Source organism: Capra hircus, chromosome 1 (genome assembly GCF_001704415.2).
Source record: "Capra hircus breed San Clemente chromosome 1, ASM170441v1, whole genome shotgun sequence".
In the NCBI taxonomy this organism is placed as follows: domain Eukaryota; kingdom Metazoa; phylum Chordata; class Mammalia; order Artiodactyla; family Bovidae; genus Capra; species Capra hircus.
In genome coordinates, this window is record NC_030808.1 from 126,947,020 (window position 1) to 126,960,001 (window position 12,982).

At 35.3% G+C, this 12,982-nt stretch overlaps 1 protein-coding gene across 2 annotated transcripts in view; it reads right to left on the bottom strand.

Annotated features, from left to right (window-relative positions):
* The window catches only part of RASA2 (RAS p21 protein activator 2), a 124,253-nt gene that overhangs the window by 77,077 nt on the left and 34,194 nt on the right, over window positions 1-12,982 (bottom strand). For both annotated transcript variants that reach the window (XM_018049720.1, XM_018049712.1), the window contains exon 4: window positions 5,334-5,428. In XM_018049720.1, coding sequence (XP_017905209.1) covers window positions 5,334-5,428 — 95 coding nt within the window. The remainder of the gene's footprint in view (window positions 1-5,333; window positions 5,429-12,982) is intronic.

Sequence of the window (12,982 nt, forward strand, 5' to 3'; positions counted from 1 at the left end):
TCTATATATATTTCAGAGCACTAATCATGGTAGGTTGATATAAGCAACTATACCACATTAATATGTATAAGCAGCATACTTAGAAGCTTATATTACTCTGGTACTATCTGAGGATTTATATTCTAACTTTATTTCAGCTACTATTATAAAAATTTCACATAGAAAAATCTGAGATTATTTTAATTTTATAGTGTATATATTCTCATACCATATCGTAGCTATTACACGAATTTTTGCATAGTTTGGGAAAGTCAAATGAACACAGGTATTTGGGCAAAACACAATACATGCACTTAAAAACTGCATGGGTCTTTAGTTTTCAATCACAAAACACTAAATTTTAACAATAATCTCACAGAACTCAGTAATTTTCAACTGATGAAAATTTTTCTTCATCTGAAGGAAACTTCTAGATTTCTGGTCAATGTTCTTTTATATAATAATTAATTCTATGAATCATTTTGGACACAGCTGCCTATCTGATGAAAAAACAAAGGCTGTACTTAATTATCTTCTATTTACAGATGGATTTGTTTTCTCTTTAAAAATTATTTATTTTGATCTAGAATGACTCATTCCTTTTATTAGTCCATGTTTACAAATTTACAGATGCAGTTTTTAAAATACCTACATACTCATTATGTCTTAACTGGACATGTTTAAACGAATCCTAATGTATGCATTATTTGCTATAATCACTGTACTTTTAAATTTTTATTTTTAAAAATGTTTTCTATAAATTTATAACAAAAAACATACACATAGTTGCATATAAGAATACATTGTTATTGCATTTTTTTAATGCTTGTTTTAAATAGGGCAGAAGCCATATTACCACCCCCACACACACCAAAAAAAACCCTACAAAACGACCAATAACTTATGGCATGATCCAGAAATTCAAGATAAGCTTGTTGGTAAAGACTTATTAACTAAGCAATTACAGCAAAAGGATGTGACTGACACTGCATCTGGGTTTACTGCTTGTACAAGTTGTGTTGAGACAAATACCCTTAATTAATGAGAACACCAACTTCTCCATATATACGATTTGGTTTAATCAGTCATATCAAATATAAAAGCATACTTTTTAATCATAATGCCTGAAAAATAAAGAAAGAAAAATACTTAAAGAGTCTGTGGTGAACTCCAGGACCAAACAGCTTTAAAAGCATGGCTGCAGATCACCTTAGCCAAAAGAGAACTTATAGGAAGGGGTACCAACACAACACCTAACTTTGTTTAGGTGGCAAAGAATACAGAGAAACGACACCAAATGAAGTAAGATGATAACCAGGACCAGAAATTAAGGAAGAACATGCTTCATAAAACAGGGAGCAGTCAACAATACCAAAAGCTGCTGAAAGACCATGTAAGAAGAGGACTGAAAAATGACCACCAGACCCAGTAACACAGAAACATTAGTGAAAGCTGTCCATGCATTCCCTCCAACCCACGGTGGGGTCTGAAGGCAGGTTAGAGTAGGTTGAGAAAAGAATAGTTCAAGCCACAGAGGAATGCTGCAAAACAAAACAAAACAAAATAAGGAAAAACAAAAGTATAGAAAAATGCACTCATGAAATATTATTTATCTTGAATGTTTGAAAAGAAAACTGAAAAAAAATTAACATTAACAGCAATTAATAAAGCATCTGGGAAACAATTCAAGGTAAGGGGTTAAGTGTTCTTAGCAATTTTTGAATTGTTTTGATATAAAACCCATCTTACTACTAAGGGAGCTTCTTATTTGAGGGCTAAATTATGTTTCTGCATGTTACTTCCCTAGAACTTTAGCACTGAAAGGAATCCTATCTACTGAAGAATGAGTGAAGTTCTCATGCACAGTTGAAGATCCTTAGGCAACAATAACTTAGCAACTCTTTTGGGTACAAATACCAATTGGAGCCAGGAAATCAAGTATCTCCCTTGAAGCAGATATCAATCATTTCCTCAACCCTTAACCCTTTCCTTATAGGACAAGCCCCAAAACTTTACTCCCCAATCATATCAAATTACACTGCAGTGGGCTAACCCAAATCTGCCATATTTTCTCTCTAAACTGTGACAGAGAACTGAGTCAGACCTTAGAGGTCTTAGGGTGAGGGGTCTAAGGGCCTGACTACAGCCCTTAGCGTGACAGGGCCATATGGTCAAACAGGCTTAAAGACTGATATGGTATTTTTTTAGTTGTCAATAAGAAATTAGAGTGGGTTTATGGAGAGAAGCAGAAGGGAGAGACATGTAGTCTCATCAGATATATAAAAGGAATACAATGGAATCCCATCATTAAATCATTTTTTTCTTTCTCCTTCATTTTGCAAAGTGAATAGTTATTAAAACTAGAAGGGAAACAGAAAACAGTAACTATTCACTTTACAAAATAAAAGGGAAAGAAAAAAACAGTATTTAAATAATAAGCACTTATACTCAAATGAGCACAATGAACACATGAGTAGGGAGAAATGCATCAGTGGGTTTCATTCCTGTGTCCCTTCTGCAGTACCTACTGCTGTATTGAGAGAAAGTCTATGCAGTATATATTTATTTGCCATGGTGCCGAATGCAAGCCAGCTATTTTATGCACCAGTCAACCAAAAAAAATAAACCACCCAATATTTTAGTGTACTTTATGAAAAATTAAAAACAATATTTTAGTGTACTTTATGAGAAACCTCAAAAACCATTTTGACTATGTGAACTGTATCTGGTCTGTTATAGTAAGAACCTGCAGCTCCTCTGTAACTGCCTGACAACGTTCTAGCTCTCATTGGTCATATTAAAGTTCCTATAATCATACTCCAAGGAGCTCCCTAGGAACTGTCTATCATCTTTCCCTTTTTCTTTGAGCTAATTTGGTACACTTCAGTGCCTTATACTCAGATTTTCCTAAGTGATTCTCCTAATAATCTGTTGGAATCTTTTTCTGACCAACAGTACAGAAAAGTGAAAGGCAGTAAGAAGTGTGGTTAGGAATTTAAGAATCAGATAAGCTCTTTATAGGAATCATGGCTCCACCACTTGATAGTTTTGTAACTTTGCAGACATCATTTAACCTCTATGAGTCCATTTTCCACATCTGTAAAATGGACATAATGCTATCTACAACTCACAATGCTAATCTGAAGATTAAGTTAAATAATATATATTAAGTCCTTAGTACTGTGCATGGTATATGCTGTTCTAATTACTAATGGCAATTATTAGCTTAAATTCCTGCTGAACTCAACCTGTCTCATTGCTTTCTCCTAAGGCTTCACCAATTGCTCTTATTTCCATGACATTTTTATGAAATTCTGTAAAATTTAAGCAAGAAACAAATTAACAAAATAGAATTTGTATGAATCAAGCTGCTTTTCTATCTTTCTCAGACTCACAAGGTTAATTTAATATTCCGAGATCTGTTTTGGGGCCAAACAATATTTTCAATATACACATTAATGTGACCAGTGTTATGCATCCCTCCCAACCACTGAAATACTCTTCCTTCTAAAATTTATTTTAAATAGTGAGTGGATCTTACAAAGTAACTATCATTTAAGACAAAAGAACTGTAAAGGTTAATAACTCATGGTCATGAAAATAATTCACAGCAAATAAAACATATAACAATATCTAACAGTTAAATGCTATTTGCAGATTTTCATGTTTTGGACATACCATTAAATATACACCATCAAATAAAAAGTCTGTTTCCCAGTACTGATCTCTAATACCATCTCCAATAATTATATAAAGAGTATTCTACAGAAATAACTAACTTTGGAGAGCTGGGTCCCTTAAATCCTTTAACAGATCACATTAGTCATAAGAATAACACTGGACTTTAATAAGCTACATTTTAAAATAATCCTCAAACTTCCTTTTAGACCAATTCTCAAAGTCTTTTCCATATCTTTCTTTTTTTGTTACACCTATTAAAGAGAAAGATAAGCACTTCAAAACGTTCGTGTCTACCTTCTGGTAAAGGCGTATCAGGGAAATGAACACCTGACTGACTAGTGGTAAACAGACATTTTACATCTGTATAGCTATTAACAGCTTCTGAAGTACTCTTAAAGGTGTTTCACTTAATTCTCATAATCATTTGAGTCAACATGGTAACTTTCATTCCCATTTTACAGAAATAAAATTCAAGGTCAGTAAAATAACCACATATGAAAATTAGGACCTACATTTTTACACTTCAAGTTTAAAACCCTTTCCATATCATCACATTGCCTCCCACCTGGATCATTTACCAAATAGTATAACTGGGATAAGAATAAGAGTTATTGTCAAATGTAAAGAAAAGAACATTAAAATGGGATAGACTGAGGAAAGGAAAAAAGTTTCAATTATATTTTATACTTAAGAAGGCATTTTAGCAAAAAATACTTAATTTTTTGAGAATTTAATCAAACAGAATGCTTGAGAGGTTATGAGGAAACAGAGACACGGGCACTTTATTTGCAAACATCTGTGGGTGTGCGTGCAGTACTTTTTTTCTTGCCTTAAACTTCAGTTTGAGTCACAGTGGCAAATTATAACTTCTTTTCAGAGAGGAAGAATTCTGCTTGCAGTTATGCCCTTGGGAAACAATTTCACAATCCTTACCATATTTTTATAAATAAACAAGGTTACCAGAAAAAAAGAAAAAAAGGATTCCCTTTAGATAGAAATAACAATTTCGAAGAGCAGCTCACACTTTTCAGAAACAAATACAAAGTTAAGCTACACAGCTGAACATATTTCTTTAACTCACACACAGAATCTTTACGATCTCTCATTTTGGCAAGAGGAAAGATCTCTTATTTAAAGCAACAGCTTTGAAAAGAGTAATGATATCCTTTCAAATAAAAAGAAAGGTGAACAACAGGAAACACAGTGGGTACGAAGGCTCTCCATGGTGGGCTTAGGCACGGTTTGAATGAATAACACTGGCCCAAATCTAGTTTATTCCAGAGTAAAGAGAGCATCCTGATCAGAACAGACGAAATCACACAGTTCTAAGGATTCTCCTCTGAGTTAACAAAACATATCTTTTTCATTAAAACTTCTTCCTCATCTAAAAAAATTACTGATTTGCTACTGTGACTCAAACAAAAGAACTAAGGCAGGGAAACAAATGTCCTCCTAATACACACCCTCCAAACACATACACATACATTATTCTTGATTTCATGTGGCAAGGCATTTTCTTCCAGTTATATGTTACCAGAGATGTATACTGCATGGTGCCAGAATTTAAAATAAGTATGAGAAGCTCTCTCTGTACGAACGAGTATAATCAGTTCATTTTTCACTTCTTTTCTGTGAGTGACAATCTCTTCCATCACTTATTCCTTAATATTTACCTGAACCTCTGAATTGGAATCAACAGGCTGTAGCGAAAACCAAGTTTCTTTGCCACTGTGGTTACACAAGTCTTCTTTTTTGATGGCTACTTTTCCTATAATAAATAAGTAAAACAATGAGGAAACATATTTTCTATAATCATCAGCACCATTACATATAATACATTAAAAAAAACATTTTAAAATAATTTTTATCTGCTGATACCAAAATCCATTTTTATAAAGCAGTTTCTGTATTTTAAAGAATGAAAAGGTGCCTCATTTTCCTCTACCACTTGACTGACCCTTCTCTGAGCCATTCTGAATTAGGGGATTAGACCAAAACCCAGTCGTATTTATATACAATTGCACTTTTCAGTACTTATTCAGATTCACTTTTTTACCCAGAGTACATTCAGTATAACAAGCAATGTACAATGATTGTACAATGATAGTGCAAACTAATCCTCCCAATTCTTTAACACTATGAATAAACTGTGTTTTGTCTACACAGACATATCTGCACTTAATAAGAGTTTATAAGCTCCAATAAGAGAATAGAAAATAACAATATCATATGGTCATTAATAATTTTGAAAACTGACTTGAAATTATGAGTAAAATAATTTTACTGAAAATTTGATTTTATCAAAACATTGCAAACACTGCCTTATGTTGCTTCAATGCATTTAAAAAAAAAAAAAAAATCAAAGCAGTTCCCTAAAGAGTTTCTATGTCTCAGAAACAGACACAGAGCAAAGAACAAAGTAGTATGAGAGGAAGAAACAGAAATGTTCTTATTATAATGGAGTATTTGCCATGTTGGTTACAAAGCATTTCCTTCCTCAATTCAAGTTTTAAGAAGTAGATGGTTTTGCATATGACTGACAATTTACTCCAACATTCAACACAAAAACTTCAACAAAGGATATACGTTAAAGTAAAAAATAGCTCACTTTCTTTGATTTTACCAAATAAAAATTTTCATTTAAGTGCCCAAATTATACTTCATATCCTTTCACTTATGACCTAGCTTGGTCTTTCAGTTCAACATTTGAAAACTTATGGAAAACAGTAAAAAAAAAAAAATGTTTTCTGTCAAGATATATCAATTTTAGTGTATCAAGTGGAAAGAAAAGACATAACAAGAAAGCAAACGCAGAAAAATTGTCTTTAAAATTTTATTCTGGAATTAGATTAGTAGTAATGGTTGCACAACTCTGTGAATATATGTAAAACCATGGCACTACATGCTTTAGAAGGGTAAGTTCTATGGCATGTATATAACACATCTATAAAGCTATTAATTAAAAAGTAACCATATAGACCCTATTCGACAATTTCCGGGATTTTTAGTTTTATACATAATTTATGAATATGTATGTAAGTGTACATATGTGTGCATGTACAATACATCCAAACATCACTAAAGCAAGCCCTCAACTTAAAAAAAAGGCTTTTTAGGGGCTTCCCTGGTGGCTCAGCAGTAAAGAATCCACCTGCAACGCAGGAGCCGCAGGAAGACACAGGTTTGATCCCTAGGTTGGGAAGAACCCCTGGAGGAGGGCACGGCAACCCACGCCCATTAAAAAAAAAAGTTTTTTGGGAAATGTACTGGTTTGATGGATTCATTTACTCATTGAACAAATAATCACAATGACACTATATTTTAAATGGCAAGCTGATTTCCAGAATTCTTCAACCAAAGTCTGCTGCTGCTGCTGCTGCTGCTAAGTCGCTTCAGTCGTGTCCGACTCTGTGCGACCCCAGAGACAGCAGCCCAGCCAGCTCCCCCGTCCCTGGGATTCTCCAGGCAAGAACACTGGAGTGGGCTGCCATTTCCTAGTCCAATGCATGAAAGTGAAAAGTGAAAGTGAAGTCGCTCAGTCGTGTCCAACTCTTTGCAATCCCATGGACTGCAGCCCACCAGGCTCCTCCGTCCATGGGATTTTCCAGGCAAGAGTACTACTTAACCAATAATGCTTCTAAAAACTAGAGTAGAAATTTAAGAAATACCTGTTCTATTTATGACTCACAACACAGATCAGTGGAAACACATCTTTGTTACAAGTGCCTAACCAAAAGTTAGTTCAAAGGCTAAAAAAAAAAAAAGCCCGGAAGCAAGGACCCTCTTCTCTTACTTCACGTCTCATGTGTCCATGGTACTCACTGTCACAAAAGAATTGAACGGTTCATATCCTCTGGGAGAAAAACCCTTTTCTGACTAGCTGTATAAATAAGCCATTTGTTGTTAAGTTGAGAAAAACCTGCAATTTTATTCCCAGCTCTTACTCTTATCAAGTTCCTTTTAAGATATCAATTTGTAAAATGTAAAGATTTGGTTGCATGAGACTAATCAGTCCAAAGAAGCAGAGAAGAGCATAGGATCTCAAGAAGTCAAAGAAACTGACAAAGCATGACAGAAAAACAAAGAAAAATATTTGAAGTCATTAGGTATTAGGATACCAGCCAACACATTCAGCATTTCATTGGGCAATATAACACTTGAAAAAGAAATGTCATCAGCCCTAGAGAATCAAACAGGACAGAGAGGAGTTACGAAGGGAAGGAGGGAAGGTAAATAAATAAATGAATGAATGAGAAAGGTTGGAGGGTAAAGGAGAAGGGAATTCAGAGAAGGAAGAAAGGAACAGGGAGAGGAGGAACAAGTTTCTGAAATACAAGTAAGACCTAAAAAATCGTTCCTCATTCTTGTTGTGAGCTATCCTTAGTTAAACAAGTTAGACAGCAGCTATTAAATACAAAATGTAAGCAGCCTGATTATAGTGGAATGAGCACCGAACTGAAAAGAAAAGCCAAAATTTATTGAATATCTACGGGGGAGTAAACATTCTTACACATGTTGTTTAATCTTCGTAACAATCTTGGGGGGTAGATGGTATAGTACAGATGAGGAAAGCTGAATGATACTAAAACCTGCACACTAACGAGTGCTAGAGCCCGATTTCAAAACCAAGGTGCTCCTGTTCAGGTTCTTCCAACAGACACTAATTCTCAGCTGACTGTCAATTGTTACTTATTAGCTCTGTGATCTTGGGGGATTTATTTAAACTCTACATCTCATTTACCTCCTCTGTAACAACATTCAGTTCCAATGATCTTGAAAGCTTATTCTGTGCATCCTTATGGTCTCCAACAGTGTTTTAATGTTTACTATTTTAAACAAAGGTAACTCATTATTTCACTAGCTATGAGATCAGCAACATCAAAAATAAACAAATAACCCCCAGTGCTTCACACTAGGTATGTCTGGAAACCATGTTTCTTGACACAACTTTGAGGACCTGGGCTCTTTTGAAAATAACTTTTATCCAGTCCTATTCTCTATCTGACAGCTAATTTATGTCTTTGGGAAACACTGTTTACTTAAGGAAGTATATGGTAAAATCATGTATAATTTATGGAGTAGTCATTTCAACAGTTTGCTTAAACTGGGAAAAATCTCTTAGGAATAGAACTTTTGACTAAACATTTGCTTGGCTCTAAAACTCAAAAAAATAAAATTAAAATAAACAAGTAAATAATTAACCAGTCAACCCAGGAACCAAATACAAAACACATTATTTAAAGGTACTATTTCATTTCCCCACTATACTGACAAACTCGTAGACAGAAAAAGTTTAGACCAGATATACACACATTTATATACCAGATGCTATATCAGTTTCTTAAAATCAGACAAGGAGAGAAAACACAAAAAGAAATGAAGGAACTGTGGACACAGAAACCATCTTTGTTGGTCTCTAAGTAAATATATATATATATTCTTAGCTTTCCAGTACCACTTACTTCTAGGCAGCATTTTCTTACCATCCATAAAAACTGTGTTCTACTAGGGCCCCGTTTTTAGATATAACATATTCTTAGAAATTTCATCCTGATACAGATCACTAACTGGCAACATCCTGATGGCCTTGTTCCTACTTGATTACTAGTAGAAATGATGAAAGGGTAGATAAATGTAGGGATAAGTGTGACTTCCTATATAAGATGAAAAAAAACCAGAGGACTGAACAAATTCTGGCCGTAACAGTAACAGGCAACACTTAGGTACCTTAGTGTACAGGGTTTAGAATGATTCCTTTTGGTCTCCGTGGCAGACTGGTATATTAATGGCTTTCAAAAAATCATACTTCCCTGGTCTGTGCCATTGTGTTGTCTCCTCCAGCACTGACTCTGAGTGTGGCTATGCCACTTACTTTTGCCAATGGATACAAATGTAATGCCAGTAGTACAAATGTACAAATGTACATACAAATGTAATGGATGCAAATGTAACGCCAGTAGTCTTAATACCCATCTGCAGTGGGACTTGCCCTCAACATCATTTGGAGGGGCAGCACATGCCAGCACCAGCCGTCAGACACATGGATCAGATCATTCAGCCCAGTCAATTAAGTAACTGCATGTTAGTGACTCCAGGTAAGACCAGCAGAAGAGCCACCCCACTGAGCTTGGCCCAAACTGATGACCTGCAGGATCATGAGCAAATACAGGATTGCTAAATTAAGCCTCTAAGTATTAGGGTGATTTGTTATGTAGCAATAGATAACTGATACAGTTCCTATGCAAACAGACACAAAAGTGTAGCCTTAAGCTATTTAAACAGTAGGTTTGACCTAAGAGCTAAGTAAGTGCCAGCAGAAATGACAATTCTAATGTTGAAAAACACATTAGCTGTCTTAAACCCAACCTCATTTTACAGGTGAACGAGGCCTAAGAAGGTCCAGTGACTTGCTTAAGGTCACAAAGCCAGTGAGTGGTAAGAATCATAAATGGAATTCAGGTCTCTGATATCCTAGTGAAATTCTCTTACAACATTCTGAATCAAGAGGTAAGAAATACAAGTTAACCAGTCTACCATTCTACCATGGTTCAATTGTTTGAGCCTAGATCCCTCTGAAAACTAAAATAATTAGAAAATATACATTAGGAGGTAAAATGTATATGTTTAATATTACTAGGATCCTTACTGGAAATGGAATTTTTTTCTTAACAAAAAGTTTTTCTCTTCTCTTCTTCTCCCTTTTTAAGGGAAGAAGACACTATATCATAGGACAACACATCACACAATAAAAGACTTTCAAAGCCTTACTTTTACAATTTCCTATCTTTTTGTAACATGGTTCCTAGGTCTCAAGTTTTCAATTAATCTATAATCAGTTTTCATCCTAACTGTTCTGGCATATAAAGGTTTCTAACAAAAAATTATGCCCCATATTAATAACAGTTGTTACTTCCAGGAAGGGGACCGGGGGTGGGGTGGGCAGTCAGTGACCAAAATTAATTGTCTGTAATATTGTAACTAAAAATTTTACAAAAAGAAAAATATTCTTTTTTTTTAAAGGAATAACAACTTTATTCGGAAAGGCGGCAAACTAAGAAGATGGCAGACTAGCATCTCAAAATAACATCTAATCAGGGTTTAGATGCCAGTTTCTTTTTTAAAATTAGTTAACTGATTTATTTATTTTTGGCTGCACTGGATCTTTTGCTGCACACAGGCTTTCCTTCACTTTAGTTGCAGCAAGCAGGGGCTACTCTCTAGCTACGGAGCACAGGCTTCTCAGTGCATTGGCTTCTGTTGTGGAGCTGGAACTCAGGCTCTAGAGTCTGTGGGCTCAGCAGTTGTGGCACATGTGCTTAGCTGCTCTGAGGCACATGGGATCTTCCAGGACCAGGGATCAAACCCATGTCCCCTGCACTGGCAGGCAGGTTCTTAAACCCTGGACCACCAGAAAAGTTCTCCATATATCATCGAACAATTAAAAATAAAAAACAAATAAGCTCTTAAAGCTATCCAACCAGTACACATTCTTAGATCCTCTGAAGTTAAAAAGATGGTTCTCTCAACTCTAGCTCAAATTTAATTCCCAGAAAATGCTATGGTACTATTTAGGCTACAACTGGGCAAAGACTTATAAAATAAGTGAAAATATCAAGATTACCTTCCAATTTTAAAGGCTACATATGTCCTTTGTTTACTTTAATAAAAGAAAAAACAAAAATTTCTACATTTAGTGAAGATTTTTTTTTTACAGTTCCTACAGCAAGTTATGACCTTCTGATACCACTCCACAAAAGACTGATTTTTACTTTAAAAAATAAATTTTAAAAAAAAGCAATTTTTGGAAATAATTATAAACCTCAACTAAAGGCCTTTTCAAGAAATACTATATGATGACTATGAGTAAACAGATAATGAAAATTACAAAACATTTTCTTAAAAAGTCACAGCAGTCAATCAAAGATACACACTCTCTCAAGTGTTGTTAATAATCACCAAAAGCCTCTATCAAATCTTGTCTTTCCGTTAAGAGATCTTCTTGCTTTCCCTCCTCTCTCTCTTCCAATCTTCCTGATACACTTATCAATCTTCACTAAGGCCTCATTTCCCCTGTAAGCCTCCAGAAGTGCTCCTAGGGCAATTTCATTCATTCCGACAGAGGCTTCAAGTTTCACATAATGCTAATGATTCTCAATATCACATCTCCAAACATCAAATTCAGATCTTTTCTGTGAGCTTCAGATCTGTGTTTCCAACAATCAACAAACATGTCCACCAAGATGCTCCCCAGGTAATGCAAGTTTAACCTATTTGTAACCAAAGTCATCCTCTCCCTTTCTCATCCTGAATGCTCTTTATCTCAGTTAATGACAGCTATTAAAACAAGATTATTTTTAACTCTTTCCTTTCTTATATCCCCCCTTTATTTCCTCAGTCCCTAAATCCCATGTGAAGCTATTCCTTTGAAGGACATTCCCTCATCTGCATTTCTACTGCCATTGCCCTATTCATCTCATCTGATAACAGCCTCTTTGATGGCCTCCCTGCCTCTAATCTCTATTCTAAAACATAAATCATACATGATATATTTAAAGCAGATTTTTCATACTTTAAAAATATGTGTATATATAGTTATATATATGTATGCTAAGTCGCTTCAGTCGTGTCCTACTCTGTGTGACCCCACAGACGGCAGCCCACCAGGCTCCCCAGTCCCTGGGATTCTCCAGGCAAAAACACTGGAGTGGGTTGCCATTTCCTTCTCCAAAGCATGAAAGTGAAAAGTGAAAGGGAAGTCACTCAGTCGTGTCCGACTCTTCACGACCCCAAGGACTGCAGCCCACCAGGCTCCTCCATCCATGGGATTTTCCAGGCAAGAGTACTGGAGTGGGGTGCCATCGCCTTCTCTGATATATATGTATACACATTTTAAATATGTAATCTATGGACACTGAGTTTATTATTGTTCAGACCACAGGAAGTTGTTAAAATACACAAGTATATTTGTATATACAGTTACACGTAATTTTTAAAAGGTTCCTGATTCTTAAAAGGTTAAATTGTCTACAGAGTAAAGTCCAAATTCCTTAGCACGGCTTTAAGTGTCCATCACAACTTGGTCCAATTTACATTCCCAGATTCACGTTCTACCAACCTTGGCGTAAGTAATTTACATATATCAGCAGATACACCACAAATACGACTCACCTTTTCTTCTCTGCTTCTGCTAATCCCTATTATCTTGAAACTTCTTTCTTTTCCTACCTAGGTAGTCTCTGTTAATTCTTCACCAAACAATTAACTCTTCTTTCCTCTATGCTCCCAAGTAATTTGTTCCTACCTCCAGCACAGACCTTATTAA